The 22,196-nt window shown below is 43.6% G+C and overlaps 1 protein-coding gene across 1 annotated transcript in view; it reads left to right on the top strand.

Annotated features, from left to right (window-relative positions):
• The first annotated feature begins 683 nt into the window (after nt 1-683).
• LOC107384482 (microtubule-associated serine/threonine-protein kinase 3) overlaps nt 684-22,196 on the top strand; it is a 72,654-nt gene continuing 51,141 nt past the window's right edge. Inside the window, exons 1-5 of the mRNA XM_054738929.2 lie at nt 684-978; nt 9,061-9,149; nt 14,724-14,796; nt 17,199-17,280; nt 19,269-19,426. Of these exons, the coding sequence (XP_054594904.1) occupies nt 893-978; nt 9,061-9,149; nt 14,724-14,796; nt 17,199-17,280; nt 19,269-19,426 (488 nt within the window). The 5' untranslated portion in view covers nt 684-892. The remainder of the gene's footprint in view (nt 979-9,060; nt 9,150-14,723; nt 14,797-17,198; nt 17,281-19,268; nt 19,427-22,196) is intronic.

Raw genomic sequence — 22,196 nt, 5'->3', positions numbered from 1 at the left:
TCCAGGTTCTAGTTTTTAGGGCCTGGTTGTGCAGCACCAGGCTAAAGACCAAAGGTGACAGATCATCTGCTGCTGTGGCCCCCAGACTCTGGACCTCTCTCCCCCATGAGCCTGAGATCAGTGGACTCAGTGGTCTCCTTTAAAAAGCAGCTGAAGACTCACCTGTTCACGCAGCCTTTTGCATGACCTTCGTCACCACCCTCTCCTTATTCAGTCTTTCCGGGATCCATTGATTTCCCTCTTTCCAATTGGTTTTCTCTCTCCCTTTCCTTCCTTCCTTTTTAAATCTTTTCTCCTTTTAAAAACATTTTTATACTTTTTGTTTGTTTTTGTGAAGCGCCTCATCTTGAGAGGCGCTGTATAAAACATCTTCATCTTAGTGAGGGAAGACAGTTTGCTGCTAAATGATGAGCCAATCGTAGTAGAGCCCTTCTAGCCAATCAGAGGCAAGAAAGGCGGGACCTTCCTTGGACATCCTACGGATGCAAATCACGCGTGCGCGCGATGTAGCTGGAAAGTTTGATTAAACGGAGATTCTGGTCGATGACGAAGGGCTTCTTTGACAATGGCTCGGTTCGGAAGGTCTGCTGACTTAAAATAATAATAATAATACAAAGGTGCAGACTGAACATGACCGTTCCAGCTTTTCTGCCCTACCGAGCTGCCCCGCCGCGGTTCTGTGGTCAGTTGGTCCCGAAGCAGAATGGAGTTTACGTTATTGGACTCGCCAGTGTGGCCCAGACCCTTTAAGATCTCCATCTAAGGCGTTGGTGTGGCCTAGCCACAGCTAATGACTGCACATCTACCGGGAGGGAAGTAAACATGAAGCTTTCGCGTTGGTGAGAGGATACCCATTCTCACATCTCGACAGGCCTGCTCGCTCACCGCCAACATGTCTGACCAGAACTACTACTGGACCGTGCTGCCGAGCTACAAAACCAGTTTCCTGCCAGGAGCCATGGTGAAGAGATCCAAAGGGTAACTAGAGCCTGCTGTCCTACTGTAACGAGACGTTATGCGGTCTTTATGCGTTAGTGGTGAAACCTTCAAACCAATTGTTGAACGTTTATGTTGTGCTGGTGGATTTACCCGCGGCGCGTGAACGCATCATGGTGGAAACATTCTAAAGGATAAAATTGCGTTTCAGTTCTTAAACAGTCGGCTACATCCGGCCTTGTCTGCGTGTGTTTGTCTGTCTCAGTCAGTCAGACTGGCTGCAGACCCGAGACAGCAGCTTCAGGCCGACTGCTGATTCAGGCTCGTTGTTGTTTGAGACAGCGCCGCCCTCTGTTTTGATAACGGAGCACGATCAGAGTAAATGTGAAGCACGTTTGTTTACAGTGGTTTCAAAGTGTCTTTTCTACCAAACTTTGAAAACTAAATAGAATTTTCGAGTTAAGTTTGACAACAAAACGAACGTTTTCTTGTGTTTAGTTTGAAGTGAGTTGATGCGTTTATCACCATGCAGCCTAAGCTAGGAGCTAACTTAGCTTAGAGGAAATGACTGGTCTGAACTGCACGTTTAGTTGGATTATTTTGTCACTCTTTGACAAATTAAACAAAGTATTAAGTTACTTGTGGCTGATGTGAAAGAAAAGACTATAGGCCAACTTAAGTATGAAATTATGAAATTGTATTTTCTGAAATAAATAAAGCTGTTACTTTAGGCTAAAGGTTACTTTTTGTTATGCAAAGGTAAAGGTATAAGGAAAGAAAAGTAATGTTATTAATGTGAATATAAACTAAATGGTGTCTGCTGTAGGACATTACAGTTAACCAGTGTTGGGAGTAACGCGGTACAAAAGTAATTAATTACTGTAATGCATTGCTTTTTGCTGTAATGTGGTAATGTAAGGCATTACAGGGAAAGAAAATGGTAATATTTACTCGGTACAAGTGTCAGTAACGCTGTAATTACAACGCATTTTTAAAGCCAGAATCAAGATGTGGGTTTCCTAAAAATTCAAATTGCGGGAAGCCCGAAAAAAGATCCAGTATCCACATATATGACGTCATTTATGGACTCAGCTTTGCGGGCATTCTATGAACAGAGAGGACACAGCAGTAATGGCTCAAATACTCCAGCTGCGTCCTGCGCGCGGCCGCTGTTATATTCACAAAATCGCTCCACCAAAACAAAGTCATTCGTTTGTGATCGTTTATATCAGCCCCTATTCTCTGGTACTTCATGTACTTTTCAGCTGAGTTCATCATCTGTGCCCCGGTGATTTCAACTCATTGCTGCTGGTTTGGTTGATCCCTTTGGCTGATTAGTTAGAAAGTAGGAAATCTAGGAAAAAGTTTTTCTGGAAGACAGAGAAAACATGCAGCATGCAGGAAGGTTAGAGAGAGAAAGGGCCGGAAATTATTCTAATAACATCTAGAAAAAAAAGTAGGTAGATTTATCCCCAATAGACATTTTTACCAGTGAAAAGCAATAATATATAAGCATTTAATATTTATACATGTGATAGAATCAGATCACCCCAGAAGTCAGTCCCACATCCAGGGCCGTATCAAGACATTTGAGGACCAAGGCAAATATAGGCTTGGAGCCCCCACCACCTCACTTCCTGCTCAGTTAATATAAGATGGCAGCGTGTTGAGAGTACAGATTGTTGTTGCTTTTATTTAATAAACAATCATTTTAAAGTACTGTTATTATATCTGACTGTTTTTAACAGCAACCCTAGCTCAGACACCACATCACCTTCCACATATATGTCATGAGCTCACTGAGCGTCACATGACCAGATTCATACTGAAGTTGTTTTGGTGAAAGTAACTTAAAGTAATGCAAAAGTAGTGTTGTTCATTTCATGTTCAATTCAAAGGTACTTTATTAATCCCAGAGGGAAATTAGTTTCAGTACACACAATTCAGAGATCAGACTTGCATACATAGGCAAAGACGCATGACAAGAATTGGTGACTGTGGTCATTCGCAACCGGAGCCGCACTACCTTAATAGAGATCAGAGGGTCACATGAGGATTGGTTCAGGTGGAGGGGGAAAAAAGGCACTTCCGAGTTAAGGTTGGTTTATGCTTGACGCGTCCGCGAGGTCCGCACGGCAAAGTTGCGTCATTTTAACAACCACCGCACCTCCGCACGGCTCAAACTTTCCGCACCGCGCACCTAGGAAATTTTCTAACCATGCGGACGGTCGGACGCAGAAAAACATGGCGAACTGGCAAGAACTAGTATAGCAGAGGTTGGTAAATACAGACATTTGTATGATTCAGCTCTCAGAGATCACCGTGATAAACATGTTGTTAATAATTCTTGGAGAGAAATAGCTCGCACTGTCGGAAAAGACAAGGACGCTGTTAAAAGCAAGTTTCAGAGTCTTATTTCATTGTCCTGGTGAGTGAACGCTGGCGCGTCTGGCTGCCATTGCTCACTGGTTGTTCGTTGTTTTTACGTTGCTTTTATACATTTTTACGCTATTTTGTGCCATTTTGGATGCCTACCTGAACTGTTATTCGAACCTTTTCGAAAACCTTCCCATCTGACTGAAATAACTGCCTGTCTGAGGGGCTTAAACACGCTCGCTCAGCCTCAACAGTCAAACAAAGATGTGGATCCACGGCTTATGGGTGTGGTCCGTGCTCACCTGGGTCGTCTTGTCCATCTTCCACTACCCAGTGACTGCTCTTCTTCAGTATTCTGCTCACGAACTTTTATGGCTGCGCTTTTCCCTGCCGGTTCCTCCACCAGCGGCCCTGCATCTCCATCCAGACATCGCCTTCCAGCCACGCCGCAGATACATTCATCGAGGATCCCGACGAACTTTCTGTGTCCAAGAGTCTGGCGCAGTCAGCTCCTTCTGGTCCAAAACCCGCCGTCCTTCCCATACAAAGACCCGAACTGCCAACCACCACATGCTAGCCCACCTAGCCAGGTCGGCTGAGCATACGATCAAACACGGCAACTCCACCATCAACTTCGGCCTACTGAACATTCGCTCTCTTACGGGAAAAGGGCATCTCATCCACGATCTCCTTTCTGACCATAAACTTGACTTTCTCTGCTTGTATGAAACTTGGCAACACCCTAATAAGGACTTTATTTCACTCAATATCTCCACTCCGCCTGAGTTTGTTTACATCTGTAAACCGCGGGAGTCGGGGAGGGGTGGAGGTCTCGTGATAATTCACCGGAAGCAGTGGAAAGTCTTCAGTCTCTGCTCCATCCTTCCACTCATTTGAATACAGCGCATTACAACTCCCTGGATCCACTCCTACCATCATATGTACTGTCTACCGCCCACCTAAGCCGAATAAGGACTTCTTAAATGCCTTTATTGCTCTCCTCACTCACCTTTCCATACTCTCTCCCAATCTGATAATCACTGGTGACTTTAACATTCACATGGATGAAAATAATCTTCTTACCAGAGACTTTACTTCCTTTTTAGATAGTTATGGACTCAAACAGCAGATCAACTTCCCCACTCACTCCAAAGGCCATCTTCTGGATCTGGTCTGCTGTTCGGGTATTACCCCGGCCCAATGCATAGCCAGTTCTTTTCCTCTTTCAGATCATAAGTTAATCACGTTTAATGTAACTATAAAGGCCTCTAAAACCCATATCCCTCGCAATATTGCTTTTAGAAAAATCAACAATATAAATCTCGATGCATTCTCCTCTGCAATATCTGATCTACAGCCTGCTCACATTACCTCATCACCCGAGGATCTTGTTTTTAACTATAATTTTAATCTAAATAACATTCTCAATACTTTTGCCCCAATTAAGCAAAGATCTGTCTCATTTAACCGCTCAGCGCCTTGGTTTAACTACGACCTTCGCTGTCTTAAATCCGAAGGACGCAGATTGGAACGTTTGTCTAAGAAAACCGGACTCACCATCCATAAAGAGCTATATAAGAATCACTTATTGCATTATAAAGACTCCATTCACACAGCCAAGTCGGTTTACTACTCTAATCTAATCAGCTCCAGTGAAGGTAACTCCAAGACCTTTTTTCTCTGTTCTCCAAAATTACAAAGCCTCCTGATTTATTGTTTAACAGTATGGTTTCCTCTGACTATTGCAACTCCCTCATGTCCTTCTTCACATCCAAAATCTCAAATATTCACCAACAACTCCATGCTACTGGAGCTCCTGTTTCAGAAGTCGAACCCATCCTTACAACTCCAAGTCATTTATTCTCAAGTTTCAGTCTCCCCTCTGCAGCTGAGATATCAAATTTAATCAGGGAATCCAAATCATCCACTGGTCTGCTGGACCCTCTCCCCACAGTGCTACTTAAAGCCTGTCTTCCATCACTGGTTCCTCTCATATCCACCATCATTTACTCTTCCCTCAGTACCGGAGTTGTTCCTGCAGCATTAAAAACTGCCTGTATTACTCCGATTCTCAAAAAGCCCGGTGCGGATCCCACCAACTTTGATTATCTTCGTCCAATATCTAAATTACCATTAATTTCCAAAATCCTTGAAAAAGTTGTTGCTTCTCAGCTTCACTCAGATCTCAATTCTCATAATCTATATGAACAATTCCAATCTGGTTTCAGACCACAACACAGCACGGAGACAGCACTAGTAAAAATCACAAGTGATCTACTAATGGCAGCAGACTCAGGCCATCTCTCCATTCTGGTTCTACTAGATCTAAGTGCTGCATTTGACACCATTTCTCACAGCATACTTCTCAAAAGATTAGCATCTATCAGCTTTAGTCACACATCCCTAGCCTGGTTCACCTCATACATATCTGATCGTACTCAGTTAATTCAACTTCAATCTCACTCTTCTAGTCCTTCCCCGGTTACTGCAGGAGTTCCCCAAGGCTCAGTTCTAGGCCCTCTTTTATTTATCATCTATTTGCTCCCTCTTGGTTACATTTTCCGCAAATACAACGTTGATTTTCACTGTTATGCTGATGACACCTAGCTGTACATTTCCTCCAATCCAAATGCATCCCTTCCACCAATCTTCATCATTTAAATCTGTACATAGCATGGCTCCACTTTATCTATGTAATTTACTAACTATTGCTACCGCTTCCCGATCTCTTAGATCCTCATCTGCACTTCATCTGGTTCAACCTCGAGCTCGCCTTACCACCATGGGGAGCAGAGCTTCCAGTTGCTCTGCTCCCCGGCTCTGGAACTCACTTCTCTCTGCCGTTAGAAATACGGACTCTTTTCCATTATTCGAGGCACACCTCAAAACCCACTTATTCAAACAAGTTTATTCCCTTTAGACCTAGACTTTAGAATTGTTTCAAATTTTTATGTATCTTGTTTGTTCTTATTGCCCTATCTAACCTCTGTTGTTTTTATCTTTGTAAGGTGACCTTGGGTTTGGCACCCTCAAATAAAATGTATTATTATTATTAAAAAATGCTGGAATGCCATGTTGTAAACAGTAATTTCTACTTCTTCTATGGTGTAGTGTTGGATGCATGCTGTAGAGCTCCATGCTGCCCCCTACAGTTTGGGAGAATATTGGCTCACCGCAGAGACGAGCCACATGAACCATAAACGCTGCAAGTTGTGAAGCGCGTTCCATCCGCGAGCCGCATCACCAAGCGGAAAGTAAATGCGTCAAGCTTAAACGTGGTTAAGGAAAGATCCATATTAAACTCTCTAAAGAAGGATTTGGTCCATATAGCTTTCCTGCAGGAAACTAGGGATGCACCGATGGATCGGCATTTGATCCCAATCGGCCGATAGCGCCCCTATCGGTTTTGATCAGAGTTTTCAAAATGGATCAAAGCAGACCGATCAGGTAGGGTTGTCACGGTAACCGGTGTAGCGGTAAACCCCGATAAAAAAAAAGTTGACAATAATAATAACCGTCTTGTTTTTAAAAAAACTATATTATCTCAGTGGATTACCGTGGCTGCGGTGTAGGCGCGGTGACCCTTACCAGCCACCGTATCATCTGCTGAAGTTGCCGGTGGCACATGCGCACTTTGTTGTTTACAACCAAAACTTTCTTGAAGCTAAAGCTGAAATAATGGTCAAAGGAGGAGACGGCAGCGCTCAGGACATTTATTATCCCTCAAAGAAGACAAAGTGGGAAGTACGGACATGTTTTGGATATTTGAAGAATGCCGAGGGACAGTTGATAGAAGACGGCTATCCTGTTTGCAGCACGAGCAGAAAAAGTGTCTGTGAAAGGCAGCAACGCTTCAAATCTCATGACACATCTGCGTGACCATCACCCACAACTCTACAGTCAATGCAAGGCAGGCTAACGTTAGCGTTTTAGCTGAAATGCGTGATCCGAGGATTTGGGTTGAGGGAGAATGCAACGAGTCGCTATATAAAGCAGCCGCAGCGCCGCTACCTGCATATAAACCGTGTCGCGGACACCGCCATGTTGAAATGACGCTATGCATTACGGGGCTCCCAGGGGCAGATAAGAGTTGGTCTCTCTCCGAGAATAATTATGAATTTAACAACGATTTCTGCCTGATGACATTTTCCCACATCTGCAAAGCTCACCGGAAGGACACAAACCGAGGACAATATTTTCCTGATATAGGGTTTATTACTCAAGTAAGGATACAAAAGTATCTGATTAGAAGGCTACTTGAGTACTGATTATCATCTGAACTAATATTTTTAAAATAATGACATCAAACAGACAAAAAATAAGAAGTTATGGGCAAATATTGGTATTTTAAAGACTAAAGGGAAAAATGTAAACAAATAAACAACATAATTACAAAATAACACATTTTAGGCTAAATTTAGACACAAACTGAGGACAATATTTCCTGACATGCAGGGTTTATTTAATTGTGTGAAAATGTAACACGTTTAAAAAAAAAATACAGCGATAATACCGAAAACCGTGATAATTTTGGTCACAATTACCGTGAGGTTAAATTTTCACACCGTGACGACCCTAGTACAGACCATTTTAGATTAGGTTACATTTCCTTTATTCCCAGATTATGTAGTTTGTAGCACTCATTATAATGTTGTAGAAAATTTCTGGCCAATCCACGTGATCGGTATCAGTGATCAGCAGCAAAAAAGCCTGATCGGTGCATCCCTAGTTTTATTGGTTAAATCTTTCAGAATTCTGTTCTAGAAATCGTTCTAACCCAAACGATGCCCAACCCAACCTAACCCCCAAAATTTGTACACAAAAATGAATTGTGCTCACAAATGTATCCAACTAAAGTAGTCATTCATGACCTTGTAACAAACTTGTCCGTTGAAGAGGAGTGCTTTAAATAATAATAATAATAATAACAATAATAGTAATAGTAATAATAGTAATAATAATCATAATTTTGTAACATTTTCAATCAAACAATTTGTATAACACTTTTCATATACAAAAAATGCAGCTCAAAGTGCTTTACAGGTTAAAATCACCCCATATAACCCATAATCCCGTCATTCCCCCCCCCCCCCCCAAATAGCCCCATTAGAGCAAATATGTGCCATACATACGTGTTCTAAAGGTAATGAAATCACCGTCACTACTGTTGTTGCTACACCTATGAATACATGTAACTCTCTGTTGATGTTAGAAGCTAACAAGAGGTAATTAAGCCTAATTTCTACTTGTCTGTCAGCTCCACAAGGGAGAGACACGCACACGTGGACGGAGACGATTTACCCTCAGACTTCTCCGTCTCCCGGGGAGCGTTGCAAAGCAATTCCCCGTCGAGATAACAGAGTGTGTAGCGCTGCTGTGTGTTTATATTGAGTTTTTCTTTATTTAAGAGACTTTTTAACACGGACAAATTTGTTTCTCATACTCCTCATATGGTCGCCACCTCTAAACCCACGTTTCCCGTCATTTCCGTCCATGAATAAAATGCTTGCTGCATATCTTTTCACTCCTTTTCACCTGTTATGGTGCAAGCTGTTTGTTGTTGTTCAGGTCTGTGTTTCTATGAGCGTCATAACCAGAACTGTAAAACTTATCTGTTTTCCTTATCACAGCTGTTGCATTCAGAGGCTGACCTTGTTATAGTCTTGTGTGCTGATAATGACTCAGTTATCAGCATGTCTTCATCCTCATCACCTTTTAAAGTGTCACAACCAAATGTGTCTCCCCCAGCTCCCGTAACAACAAGAGGAGGAGTTTGGCTATTGGGACCCCTTCGCCAACGCTGTCCAGACCGCTTTCACCTCTCCCAATCGCCACAGGTACTTTGTGTGTGTGTGTGTGTGTGTGTGTGTGCGCGCGCATGCAAGCCTACACCCGCATGCACCAAGCCCCCGCAATGCGGGTCTGAAATTGAGGCCAACGCGGAAGTGAAATAAATTGCAGTTCCACCCTCATCCACTAGGGGCTGGTGTCAGAAGCGAGCAAATCCTCATTGACTCCCATGTTAAAAATACCAATTTCACAGCAGAAATAAACATGTTTACAGCCTGGTACCAGAACATGTTTTTGGTTTAAATGATCTAGTTTACACTCATGACAACTCTGAGGGGGGTGGATTTTTTTCTCACTCTTCTGTTTAAGTGTATTAAAATCCTAAAATTCTGTATAATTAATGAGCATCAGACCCACGTGACCACAGAGCTAGCTCCGTGGAAAGGCCTCAGTAGCTCAGTCTGAGCCCCGGTCTCGCCTGAAAACTGCTCCGCAATTTTTAGTCTCTGAACTTAGACCAGTAGTTGTAGCGTTTGTCTATTCTTTTTTGGATATTATTTGTGCAATTTCTTTGGTGTGTTTTTGCTAAGTTGAAATTCTAATTCCGTCTTTTAATTCTTTTTAAAACACAGGTTTTATTTACCTGCAACGTTTCGTTTGCGGCTGCAAACTTCATCAGCCTGATGATAATATTTTTATTTCTATTACACATACATACTTTTTAATTATTATTTTCACATGACCGTTATCAGGCTCTCTTGTTCTGGTTCTCATGATAATTCCGTTTCTTCCAGTAAGTTATCTTGTGCTTACTTCATCTGTATAATGTCTCTTTACTTTTGGTGAGTTGTACTGAGTCCAGAATAAAGGCTACTTGGCTGTACAAGATACAAACAGGTATTAAGTTTTAGAAATATATGAAATGCATTTAGCCTGCTACTTTATCTCAAATACTAAAAATTACTGTATTTTCCAGACTATAAGTCACACTTTTTTTCATAGTCTGGCCGGTCCTGCTACTTAAACTCTGGCTACAGACCAGGAATGAACGTCCCTGCCTCGCTGGGAATAAAAAACACACAGCCATCACCTGCTGGAGCCTGTGGCACACCGTTACACACCTGATCCGGCCTAGGAGTGGGCTACCCTGACCCGCAGGAACACACAGCCATCACCTGCTGGAGACTATGGCGCGCAGCTGCGGGCTGGATCCGACCAAGGTTTCAGCTCCTCTGCCCAGCCATCATCTGCTGCAGCCTCTGGCTCGCTGCTGTGGGCCGGCTCTGACCCAGAAATGAGCTCCCCTGTCCCGCGGGGAGGGTTTCAAACACCGCCATCCTCTGCTGGAGACCATGGTGCGCTGCTGCACCCGCGTTGTTTATTCTGTTATTGTTACCGGTACTTGTCTTGCAATGTGAAACGCTTGGTCTCAGATTTTGTAAGAAAAATAAAAAAATTTCCCCCCAAAATGCGACTTAGTTTTTTTCTTCTTCATCATACATTTTATGGCTGGTGCGACTTATACTCTGGAGCGACTTATAGTCCGGACAATACGGTACATTAAAAATATTGATCAAAGAGCCATTCTTACCCGTTTCCCACAGTAAAGAAAACACTGGGAGCCACAGCAGCCACGGGGTTGTGGGCGGGGCCTACCCTCAGACGGCAGTGAGCTGCTTTAACCAATCACAACAGGTGACAGCAGCCGGTACCGGTCGCTCGTGTACGTCAAAGTTATCTTTCATAAGACGATAATCAAAACGATTTATATAAAGTGGATCCAGAAGTTGTAGCCCGTCTCTGCCTACAATATTTAGATATTTTTCACCCTGTTGGTGGTTTTACTGAGCAGGTGCCACTTTTGTCATACGTCTCTTTTTAAAACATGTTTAGACTGTTCAGAATACAAATCCAGGCTCTGTCACGTTTGATTGTTGTAATTAAACTTTGTAGGTGGGGAAGGTCAGAAAAGGATCCGATCAATGTGTTTTTCCCTCATTTACAGTGACGGAGATAACGGCGCAGTGCGTCTGACTCTGGTGTTAATCAAGTTAAATTATATCTCTTTGCAACAATTTTCACAAGAAAACAGAACAGTTAAAAGCAGGGCTTGTGTTGTGTTGACCGGACAGTTCCCGTGTTTGACCGTTTATTTTGACGGAGAAAGAATAGAAAGAATTACCCCGACGCATGCAGACGAACTGACGTTTTATTCTACGCACATCACAGATGTAGCTAAATCACTCAAGAAAAGATTCCCATCTGAACATCTGAGCTGGACACTGCTCAGCGCAGCTCACTGTCAGCGTGTACTACATAAGATCCACAGCGAGCTGAAGATGTGGAGAGGGGCTTGGAGTGCATCGCAGAACCAGAGCGCTTGTGGGAAGATTCCTCCGACTGAAGCGAGACTTGTCACCTAGAAAATGTTCCCTGACTATGAAACTTTGGCTGAATAGCGCTTGTTCCTGTCTCCAATGTGGCGACACATCCAGGAGCCGTCTGAGGAGAATCCCAGAATCTCACATCCTCTTCAGCTCAGAAAGCGCATATGATTACGCACAAGCGTGACCCGTCAACCCGGTCTCACAGTAAGACCGGGTTGGACCTGTTCAGGTTTACGCAGACAATCTTTACATAGAATTGACGTACAGATATAAAATTAATTCAGTAAAATATAAAGCATTTTATTTAAATACCGTAAATCCTCTAATACAGGCCCGGGTCTGTATTTGACTCAAGCTCATCAAGCTCCAGGCCTTTATTGGAAGGAGGGCCAGTATTAGAGGCAGGCCTCTATTTCTATTTGAGCAAAATGAACTAATGTTCATTGGAGTTTTTGACAATTAAAATTGCGCCCACATTTTCAAAGTTAAACACATTTCTTTTAACAACTGTAGTTTCTGCTTCAGCCCTCTCCCCCCTCCCCCCGCGCAGCGGCCGCAAACTCACTGATGCGCCTGCAGCCTCTCGGAGTTCCTGCTGCTCTAAACATTAAAATAATTATTTCATTTTCTGTTCCTCACTTCTGATTACCTTCAATGGTGTCTGTTTGTTGCAACCAGCAGGTACAAAAACTAACTTGTTTTTATTTGACTATTTTTCTGTCCTGTCTGTTTATTATCTTCCTGCATCTCCTCTCAATCCTAAAGAGAAACTGCTACCTGGGTTCATATATATTCACCTCATGAGTTACCTTTGAACTGCAGTTCTAAAAGATCTACCGAGATCCACAGCAGCGAAACACCTCAGGCACAAACAAAAGAATAAAAAGACAGAAAACATGAAAGGAAATGAGCTGACATGAACGATCGCGTGTTAAATTAGTTTTTGAGGTGGCGACACCTGATTTGATAATGTTACTGTGGCCGTGCTCAGGACGCAGATGTCTGGAGCGCGTCAACAATCAGAGCTTTGCATGCGCAAGCTGGTTAAGGTTAGGATGGGGGTGAGGGGAAGGTTAAATTGCAAGAGGGTAAACGTCACAATTTGGTTAAATGTCTGTTTTACGGCGGGTGTCAGTACCGACGCTCTGACACAGCGCGTTGCCTCCAGACGCGCAGGAGCTTGTCACCTGCTGACAGCAGGCTGCTGTCTTTTCCGAGGACTGCATCTTGCCAGTCATTATCACGTGACAGCGACTAGTCGATGACAGGCATAAAAAGTCACTATAGAGCGGTAAAGTCGACTAGTGACTAGTTCATACAACCCCTGCTACTGCTCCCCAGAGTGTTCTGCAGCATAATCAGCACATTCTCTTTGAACTTGATATCAAATTTTCGCCTCCTCTTCGTCTCCGCACGGTCAAAGTTACCCTCGCGGTCTTTCACTGGCAAATCAAAAGTGAGACAGATGACACAACCGCCCCCCGTACTTTCTTGTTACCACATTCCACCCGGCCACAATAAAAAACCAGCCATTATTCACCTCCGCCGACTCCGACACCGGCCAAAATATGATACCCGGCAGTTAATTAAATACAGGCTAATATTAGAGGATTTACGGTATCCATTCATAATTTTACAAGCACAGAGAGCCGCATCAGATGGATGGAAGAGCCGTATGCGGCTCCAGAGCCGCGGGTTGCCGACCCCCGCCCTAGCCAATCAGCAGCCAACAGTCTTATTTGTGGACCGGATCAGCTCTTTGGAACCACAAATAAGCAGGGACTGAAAAGTTGAGGGAAAGTTGGGGAGATCTGTCGCATACTTTAAGATTTGTTAGCTTGCTTTTCTCCACGTTTAATGCTCCTTCTGTTGCCCTGGAAAAAGGATGTGAAGCTCGCTAAACTCAGACACTTGTCTTCTCATTATGGTTTGATGTCAGTTTGGTGAGGTGAGCAGTTAGAGTCCATTTTTTGACATTAGGGGCCCCATGGACTGAAAGCAGGTGGGCGTGAATTAGGCTCCCCATTTTGTGTGCACAGACAATTATCATTCTAGGTGGCTGTCACAGCTAAATACCATCAGGGTCACTTTACGAACATGAAGTTGACCTTGTCTTGAACTTGGTGTTTCTCAATGTCAAGGCGCCTGGCCTCGCAAGGTATCTCCTCGCAAGGCGCCTGGCCTTGCGAGGAGATACCTTGCGAGGCCAGGCGCCTTGCTTACGAGGACGCTGTCCTTCCTTGGTCAAAGAAAACGGTTAAATAGAACAGACTTGCATCATGTGACCATGGCTTCCACGGCGGTCACGTAAAATCACGTGACACGGGAGATAACGTTATGTTTTATACGTATTAGTTTCAATATAAATATATAACGAGCCTTTTACTTTTTAAATTGCGTATATGTTTATTAAATTAAAAATATAAGCGAGTTACTACCTACTAGCCACCGAAGCTTCAACTACAAAGCAACTAACCAACAATAGATAGCTTCTTTGGAAATTAAAAAAAAAATTAGCTGACTTACTTTTAAACTTGAAATTTATCCCCCAAGTAGCTGCCCGCTTCTGGTCCGCCGTCCTTTTGAAAATACCGCGGTGTGTTCTGGGTATGTTTTGACCAAGGCTAGGCTACAAGACACCCCCCGTGTGTCCTTGCTCAGGCAGCTAAACGGTTAACAAATGGAGAACACACGCCTCGGTAGAACATGAACATTGGAACACGTCTTGGCGGCTCCCAGAGACGTATCTCCTTGGCAACGGGGGCGGGGAGGGGCCAAGATATCAAGGCAAGGTTCCTTGGCATTGAGAAACACCCCTGGTTTCACAGACATTTGAAGTGTTAGTAGAAAGTCGAATGCCGGCGTGATCAGCTGATGGGGAACGTGGGACTTTAATGGATTTAACGTTTAGATCATGTTTATGCTCATGTGAGTTTTCATGGAATATTGATTTTAAGTAGCTGAAGAGCATCCCCTGTGGGGCTGCTGCCATTGTGAGGCGTTCAATGATCTTCCAGTATGAAGGATGAAAGACGGTCAGACTTTGTCCCACGCGGACATCCGAAAAGACCATGGGAATTTTCTCACGTCCTAACATGTAGAACCACTGTTACTGATGGTTGGTGGAAACATTTCAGATCTGCCTCCGTCATGATCATCCTGCAGATTCATGCTTCAGCACAAACCACACTTTAATCGCTGTGACAGATTGTGTTTCTTCTCTTTCCTCCTCAGCGGCCAGCAGTCCCTCAGAAAGCCCCAGAAATGTCTCTGCCAGCACCTCCTCCAACTTCCAATTTACCCGCAGGTAAACCAGTTCTCTTTAAGGTTCCTTTCATGTGAAACAGTTTTAATTAAATAAATGTAAATTCAATAAATCAAAGTTATTCTAAAGTGAGTTTCGCATGCAATTTCTCTGTTTCTTGCTAAAGTACAGGGGTCTCAATTATAAAACATTGCATAGAATCCTTACTAAAACCGTACTTAAGCTCAGCAAAAAAAAATGTACTCACGCCAAGTAGGTTTGTGATCTATCAAACATGGACTACGCACAGCTTCATGCAGTCTCCGCTTCATAAATGAGAAACTTCCCAGAACAACACATTCTCACTCCCAGCGCGTCAAAAACAAACGCTTGGTCAGACACCCTCCGCGTCAGACCCCTGACGCCAAAAGTGCCCTTTTTCGTCACTTATGTGCGAAAAGGTGTTTTTCCCTTTTCTGACTGCAGATCCCAATGCAGCGTTACACTGACGCGATGGGATGTCCGTCGCCGGGGCACCAAACAAGCTCATTTAACCGCACCTAAACCTTAACGTTTCACTATTTATAACCTTCCCCTCTCCCTCATCCTAACCTTAACCCTCTTGCTACCTAAAACGTTACTCTCACTGTGATCAAGCGTTTGATTCCCATGCATTCTGACTGTGAATTTTCGTATTTGCCGCCCAAGGGGAACGTTAGAACATACCATCTGGCGAGGGGGAGATTACAAATACCCTCTACTTTTAACCTCCACCTTGGTAGTTGAAACCTCCCCCTCGCGTTGGCTCGGTCCAAACCTGACCAATGATGAGGCGGCTCCCGCCGTTCACTTCATAGAGCCGGCTTTTAGAGCGATCGACACGCCTTTCGTGAGCTAAAAATCTGCTCTTTTGTCTATATGCTGGTGAAGGTTCTCAGTCAGATGAAGGCAACTGGACTTCTTTTATGTATAATAACCTTCCTTTTATCACAAGTGGGTTGAAAACCCGTGTCACTAACTTAGGGGTTGTGATGGACGCTAAACTAGAAATGGACATTCATGTCAACCAGGCAGTTAAGACCTGTTTTTACCACCTGAGGCGTCTCTCTAAAGTTAAGCCCATTTTAAAAAGGCATCATCTCCATTCAGTTGTCCATGTATTCATTACCTCCCGTCTCGACTATTCTAATTCAGTGCTCTTTGGTATCTCCTCCTCCACTCTGGAAAGAATCATCCATGCCTTTGTGTCATCACGCTTAGACTACTGTAACGCTCTTTTTACTGGTCTCAGCAAAACCTCCCTCTCACGCCTTCAAGCCATCCAAAATGCAGCAGCCAGACTCCTAACCAAATCCAGCAGACGAGCTCACATCACTCCAGGTTTACAGTCCCTCCACTGGCTCCCGGTAGAATATAGGATACAGTTTAAAGTTTTAGTCCTGACCTATAGAGCTCTTAACATCCAGGCTCCAAGCTACCTATCTGAGCTTTTATCCCCACACACCACCTCTCGGACCCTCAGATCCACACCTGAAAACCTCCTGGCTGTTCCTCGAACCAGACTGAAAACCAAAGGGGACAGGGCCTTTCAGACTTTTGCACCCAGACTTTGGAACAGTCTACCTTCAAATCTCCGTCTCTCTAACACTGTAGAGGTCTTTAAAAATCATCTAAAAACTCACCTTTTCATCCAGGCGTTCCCTCCCTACATGTTTCTAAACGATGGCTTTGTTCGGGTTCACACCTTCTCTTTGTTTATACTCATGATTTTATTTTCTACTTTATCACTGCTATTGTTTTTCTGATGTTTTTATTGGTTAGAGGTATTTGCCCTGATATTTATCGTGTTGTACAGCGCTTTGTGATTTATATCTGTGAAAGGCGCTATATAAATAAACTTTTACTTACTTACTTACTTACTTACTTACACTCTCGCTCGACTTCAGCTAGTGCAGAACGCAGCAGCTCGTTTCCTGACTGGCACCAGGCAGCGAGAACACATCACACCGGTTTTAGCAAATCTCCATTGGCTCCCCATCCATCTCCAGATAGAGTTAAAGATCCTGGTTTTTGTTTTTAAATCCCTCAATAACTTAGCACCTGGCTACTTGTCTGAGCTCATTCACCCTCATGTCCCTACAAGATCCCTCCGATCAGCCGACCAACACCTCCACCGAAGCTCTGGAACCACGTGCCCCTCCTGATCAGTCTCTTTCCTCTCTTTCCCTTTTTAAGACTCATTTAAAAACTCACTTTTATTCGTTGGCTTTTAATTCAGTCTAACTTATTCTCTTTCTCCTTTTCTTTTCGAGTTGGATTACTCGATTTTAATGGTTTTAGTTTTTATTTTTGATTGTTTTTATTGTGCGTTTTTGTTCAGCACTTTGGTCGGCTCTCATGCCGTGTTTTCATGTGCTATACAGATAAACTTGGTATGGTATAATAAAGTGTTTTGTTTCTTCTAGCCATGCAGATGGGCGAAGGTGGTCTGTGGCGTCTGTGCCCTCTTCTGGATACTGCACCAATGCTCCCAGTTCATCCGTTTCTGTAAGTGGAGACTCCTGACAGCTTTTTGTCTTCCCAACCTACGGCTGTGGGAGCATTTTGTCCACCTGCTTGTTTCGCTTGATCAATGAGTTTTAAAGTGCTGTGGTGCCTTGTTAACCGCCAGTGCTGATTGGCTGAGCTGTAAATCTCAGGCCCTGTCCACACGTAGCCGGGGATCTGCCAAAACGTAGATATTTTTCTACGTTTTGGCCTGTCATCCACATGAAAACGGAGTTTTTTCACACGAAAACAGATCTTTTTAAAAACTCCGGCCAAAGTGAAGATCTGCGTTTTCTCCGTTTTGGGTGTCTGCGTGTGGACGGACAAAACCGGAGTTTTAAGGTCCGCAACGTCACTTTCCGCGACAAAAAATGCTGACATCACGTGTGCGACCTGTGTTTACACTAGCCGGCATCATGGATGCCCTCAGAGCTGCGCTCTGTCACTTCCCGATCCATCAATTGTCCAAGCGCTTTTTGCTTCTTTGTTTTTGCAAGCGGAATTACTGCTCCTTGCGGAAGACCACAGACGAAGGACGAGGTTAAGACCGGGGGAAGTACTGCCGCCTACAGGTCTGGCATGTCCTTAACAACGTATTTATCCGGGTACGTTGGTGTGGATGCAAGTTTTTGGAGGGGCGGATATTCGTTTTTTTAAAAACCCGGCTACGTGTGGACTAGGCCTCAGATTGCATGTGGTTGAAATTAGGTCAGTCATTAACGGATGGTTACAAGCACATTTAGAGGATCAGTAAATGAAAAAAACACTCTGAACCTGAACTATATCAAAGACTTGATTGATTGATCCATTGACAGGCGGCTCTCAAACACAGGCTGAGTTTATTAGCAGTAATGGGTGTCAGGATTCAGATGAACATGTTACCAAACACCTCTCATGGAACCTGAAACGGGTTGGGAAAACTTTCCACTCTTTACTGAAACTAGTGTGTGCACATAGCTAAGAGCTGAGTTGATGGGAGTAACACGGCCAGACGAGGTACTTGTAAATGTCCCAGTGCAGAGTGTGACAGAAAACTATTTTATGATCGAACTAAAAGGTGAGGACCGATCTGAGTTCCCGTGGAGCTCCTGGGGCCTCATGTGTCAACCGTACTCATGTGCAGATCTGTGTGTATTTTGAGCGTAGGAACACATTTACTCATTTTATGCTATTCATCATTTTGTACTTGGGTGTAGAAATTTTCCTAAATGTAAGCCAAACCTCAGACCATGCGTAAGAGCAGCATCTAGTGGCAGAACGAGGGAGCTGCAACACCCATGGTCTCGGTCTTCCACACGTTTGTCGTCCACTAATTATTTTACCCAGTAAAAAAGTATTTCAGTGAAAAACAGCTGAGTCACATAGTTGGTGCTAAAACACCCGATGGTAATCTGACATTGTACATTGGATTTTGTGTTTTTTTTTTTACTATAACAATTTTTATAATGTTATAATTGTTTTAATTAATATATTTAAATCGTATTATTTATTTGTCATTGAGAAGTGCCTCGTGATTTTGTTTAAGTTGCACTAGATAAAAGAGTGTTTCTTATTAGTATTATGAAGGATCTGTCGGAGCGTGCTCTCTGGGGTAAATGCATTTCCGTGAGCGCGCTGAAAGGAGATCCTTCTGGAGCTATGCTGTGATTTGGGACCCTTTGTGGAGCGGCAGACCGTCCGAATTTGATACCAGTCCATATTCTGTTTTACAACTACGAGATAAATGTAGGAGACTATTTTAATGTTCAGACTATAATCAGAAATGAGATTTTAAAGGGCCCTTCTTTGTGTCCCCTGAACCTCCGGTGCGACCGGCGAGCAGGAGGGGTAGGAACGGTGCAGGTGTGCATTTGCGCCTTTTTATATTGTACAGGCTTGTGTAATGATCGGCCAGCGCCCCTCCCGGACCGGAGCCTTGCCCACAATACTATGCAATGTACAAATCTTTCCTCTGTCCACCAATTTAAAAGAATAATTTTCCCCTGCAGTCATCGTCTTCTCATGAGCTGTTGCACCAGTTGCCCTCTCAGCCCACCCAAGATGACCTTCACCTCCTCTTCAGACACTTTAGGAACAAAGAGAGTGTGGTGGACAGTGAAGAAGCCCACTCGGCACACCCTGTCAGGGTCCGCTCACGGAGTCTCAGGTACCGATCACTCAAGTACTACAATGACATCAACACCTGCTAGTCCCTCTCAGATGTGTCCATGTAATTACATAGACCTAGGGCTGCACAATTCTAGTTAAAATGAGAATCACAATTGTTACAACAGGGTATCTGCGGGTCCTTAAAAAGTCTTAAATTAGCTTTTCCAAATTTAAGGCCTTAAAAATCCTTAAAAATGACAAATAATCCTTAAATAGTTTCCAAAGGTCTTAAATGACCAAAGGCCCAATAAACAAGATTCTTTTATTTCTATAAAATTTTCATGAATTTCTAGTTAGTTAGGCATTTTTTGTGTATGATATTGGCATAAGCGGAACCGTACACATTCGGTTGGTTTGTGAAAGGGGGCTATTTTTAGATGAGCATGCTAGTGGGAGTTTGCGCCGTGGGGAAGTGCAACATTAATGGTAACTGGATGGCTAATCCAACGTTCATGACGTGGTTAGCACCGGTTCCAGGCAATAGCTGGAAATTATAGCTTAAATTAATAAAACAAAATAACTTAAATTTGGTCAAAGTGGCCTTAAAAAGTCTTAAATTTGGTTCCCTTAAACCTGCAGATACCCTGTACAAGCCAATTTACCGGGCTAGCTCCACTCTTCTAGATTTTATTAATATCTCAGGGCTTGACTTGTAATCGATGTAGTGAGCGTGACAATGCCAGCTACCAACAAACACTCTTACTCTGTAGAGAGTTGATTAGCAATCACCACAAACCCAGAGCTTCTAATTCTGACCAAAATTAGTTCAAGCAGACAAAGAGGAAGACTTCTGATTTACTACAACCCCCTCCCGTTCCGGCGCATTGCATGCCGTCAGTTACACACCATAATAAACTGTTCCCTTTATGCTGAAGGAACGGCTAATTTAACCGTAGCAAAGGATGGTGTTTAGCATCTGATATCATTTCTAACCTGAGGATGAGATACGATTAACCAGCACCTCACCTGTTACTGAAACTACAGAAACAGTTGGACTTAGGCCCTGTCCACACGTAGCCGGGGATCTGCCAAAACGTAGATATTTTTCTACGTTTAGGCCTGTCATCCACACGAAAACGGATCTTTTTAAAAACTCCGGCCAAAGTGAAGATCTGCGTTTTCTCCGTTTTGGGTGTCTGCGTGTGGACGGACAAAACCGGAGTTTTAAGGTCTGCAACGTCACTTTCCGCGACAGAAAAATGCTGACATCACGTGTGCGACCTGTGTTTACACTAGCCGACAGCATGGATGCCCTCAGAGCTGCGCTCGCTTTATCAATTGTCCAAGCGCTTTCTGCTTGTTTGTTTTTGCAAGCGGAATTACTGCTCCTTGCGGAAGACCACAGACGAAGGACGAGGTTAAGAACGGGGGAAGTACTGCCGCCTACAGGTCTGGCATGTCCCTTACAACGTATTTATCCGGGTACGTGTGGACAGAGTTTTTTTTTTAAAACGAGGTGGTGTGGATGCAAGTTTTTGGAGGGGTGGATATTCGTTTTAAAAAAAAAAACAGGCTACGTGTGGACTAGGACTCAGTGGATGTAGGTTAGCAGGGTTAGATCCATGGTGTTTGTAAAATCCACTCATGGAGGGAACAGGAGGAGAAACCACTGAAGAATGAGGGTAGACAGACCTTAAAAGCTATGGCTGGAGTGTGAAGAAGCTGGGATGAGATTAGGGCTGCTCGACTATGGCGATAATGATAATCACGATTATTTAGACTTAAGTTAAGATCTCGATTTTTAAGACATTTTTGAATGCATGCACTGCTCATGCAAATTTAGCTTTTTTTAGCGGCTTTGAAGCCTGCGGTTACAAAGCGCATCGCTCACTCCGGCTCCCCTGAGAGCAGTTTTGTTCAAGACTGACATCACCTCACCATTCCCTTTTCTAATGTCTGGAGCATAAGCTGAGTGTTTTGCTAACCTACGGAAAACATTGACGATGGTTATCTAGAAAGTAACTCGAGGGTTACCAGAAATGTTTCTGGGTTGATCGCTAGTTACTTAAAAAAAAAAGCCAAAGAAGGGAATCTAAAAGGTTAGAAATAATATTTATAGTTGTTAGAAGATGCTAAAAGTTGGCCACTCTGTTGGGAGGTGGGCTCAATTTGCAACTTGGAGTAAACCGCAAGGGAGAAGCAAAGAATCAGTTTGTTTTATTTTTATAATCGTTCAAATCTCAGATCCTACTTGTGATTAAAATTCGATTAACTTAGTAGCCCTAGATGAGGCAGATTGCTCCTGCATCGAAAGTGATGCTGGCATTGTACAGGTTTGTCGTGGTGGAGAGGGCTGAGCCAAAAGGCAAAGCTCTTGATTTACTGATCGATCTACGTTCCTATCATAACCTATGGCCACGAGCTTTGTGTTGAAACCAAAAGAATGAGATGGCAAAAACGAGCGGTCAGACGCTAGGTTTTATCCGCAGGGTGTCACGATCATTAGAGTTGAGCAATATTGCTTACAGTCACCATTACAATGCATCGCATACATGTGTAAATGTCAGTCTTTTGAAAGTGTTTTTAGTCATCGTTTCCGTCATGATTAAGCTCTTAGTAATCATGCATGTTATAGGGGTTGTATGAACTAGTCGACTTCACTGCTCTGTAGTGACTTTTTATGCCTGTCATCGACTAGTCGCTGTCACGTGATAATGAGCAACAAGATGCAGTCCTCCAGCAGGTGATGAGCCCCTGCGTCGGGAGGCGGAGGCGACGCGCCGTGCCAGAGCGTCGGTACTGACACCGGCGGTAAAACGGACATTTAC

The sequence above is a fragment of the Nothobranchius furzeri genome, chromosome 11 (assembly GCF_043380555.1).
Source record: "Nothobranchius furzeri strain GRZ-AD chromosome 11, NfurGRZ-RIMD1, whole genome shotgun sequence".
Taxonomy (NCBI): Eukaryota; Metazoa; Chordata; class Actinopteri; order Cyprinodontiformes; family Nothobranchiidae; genus Nothobranchius; species Nothobranchius furzeri.
Note: the sequence above shows the minus strand (reverse complement) of the source record. Positions and strands in the feature narration are given on the sequence as shown.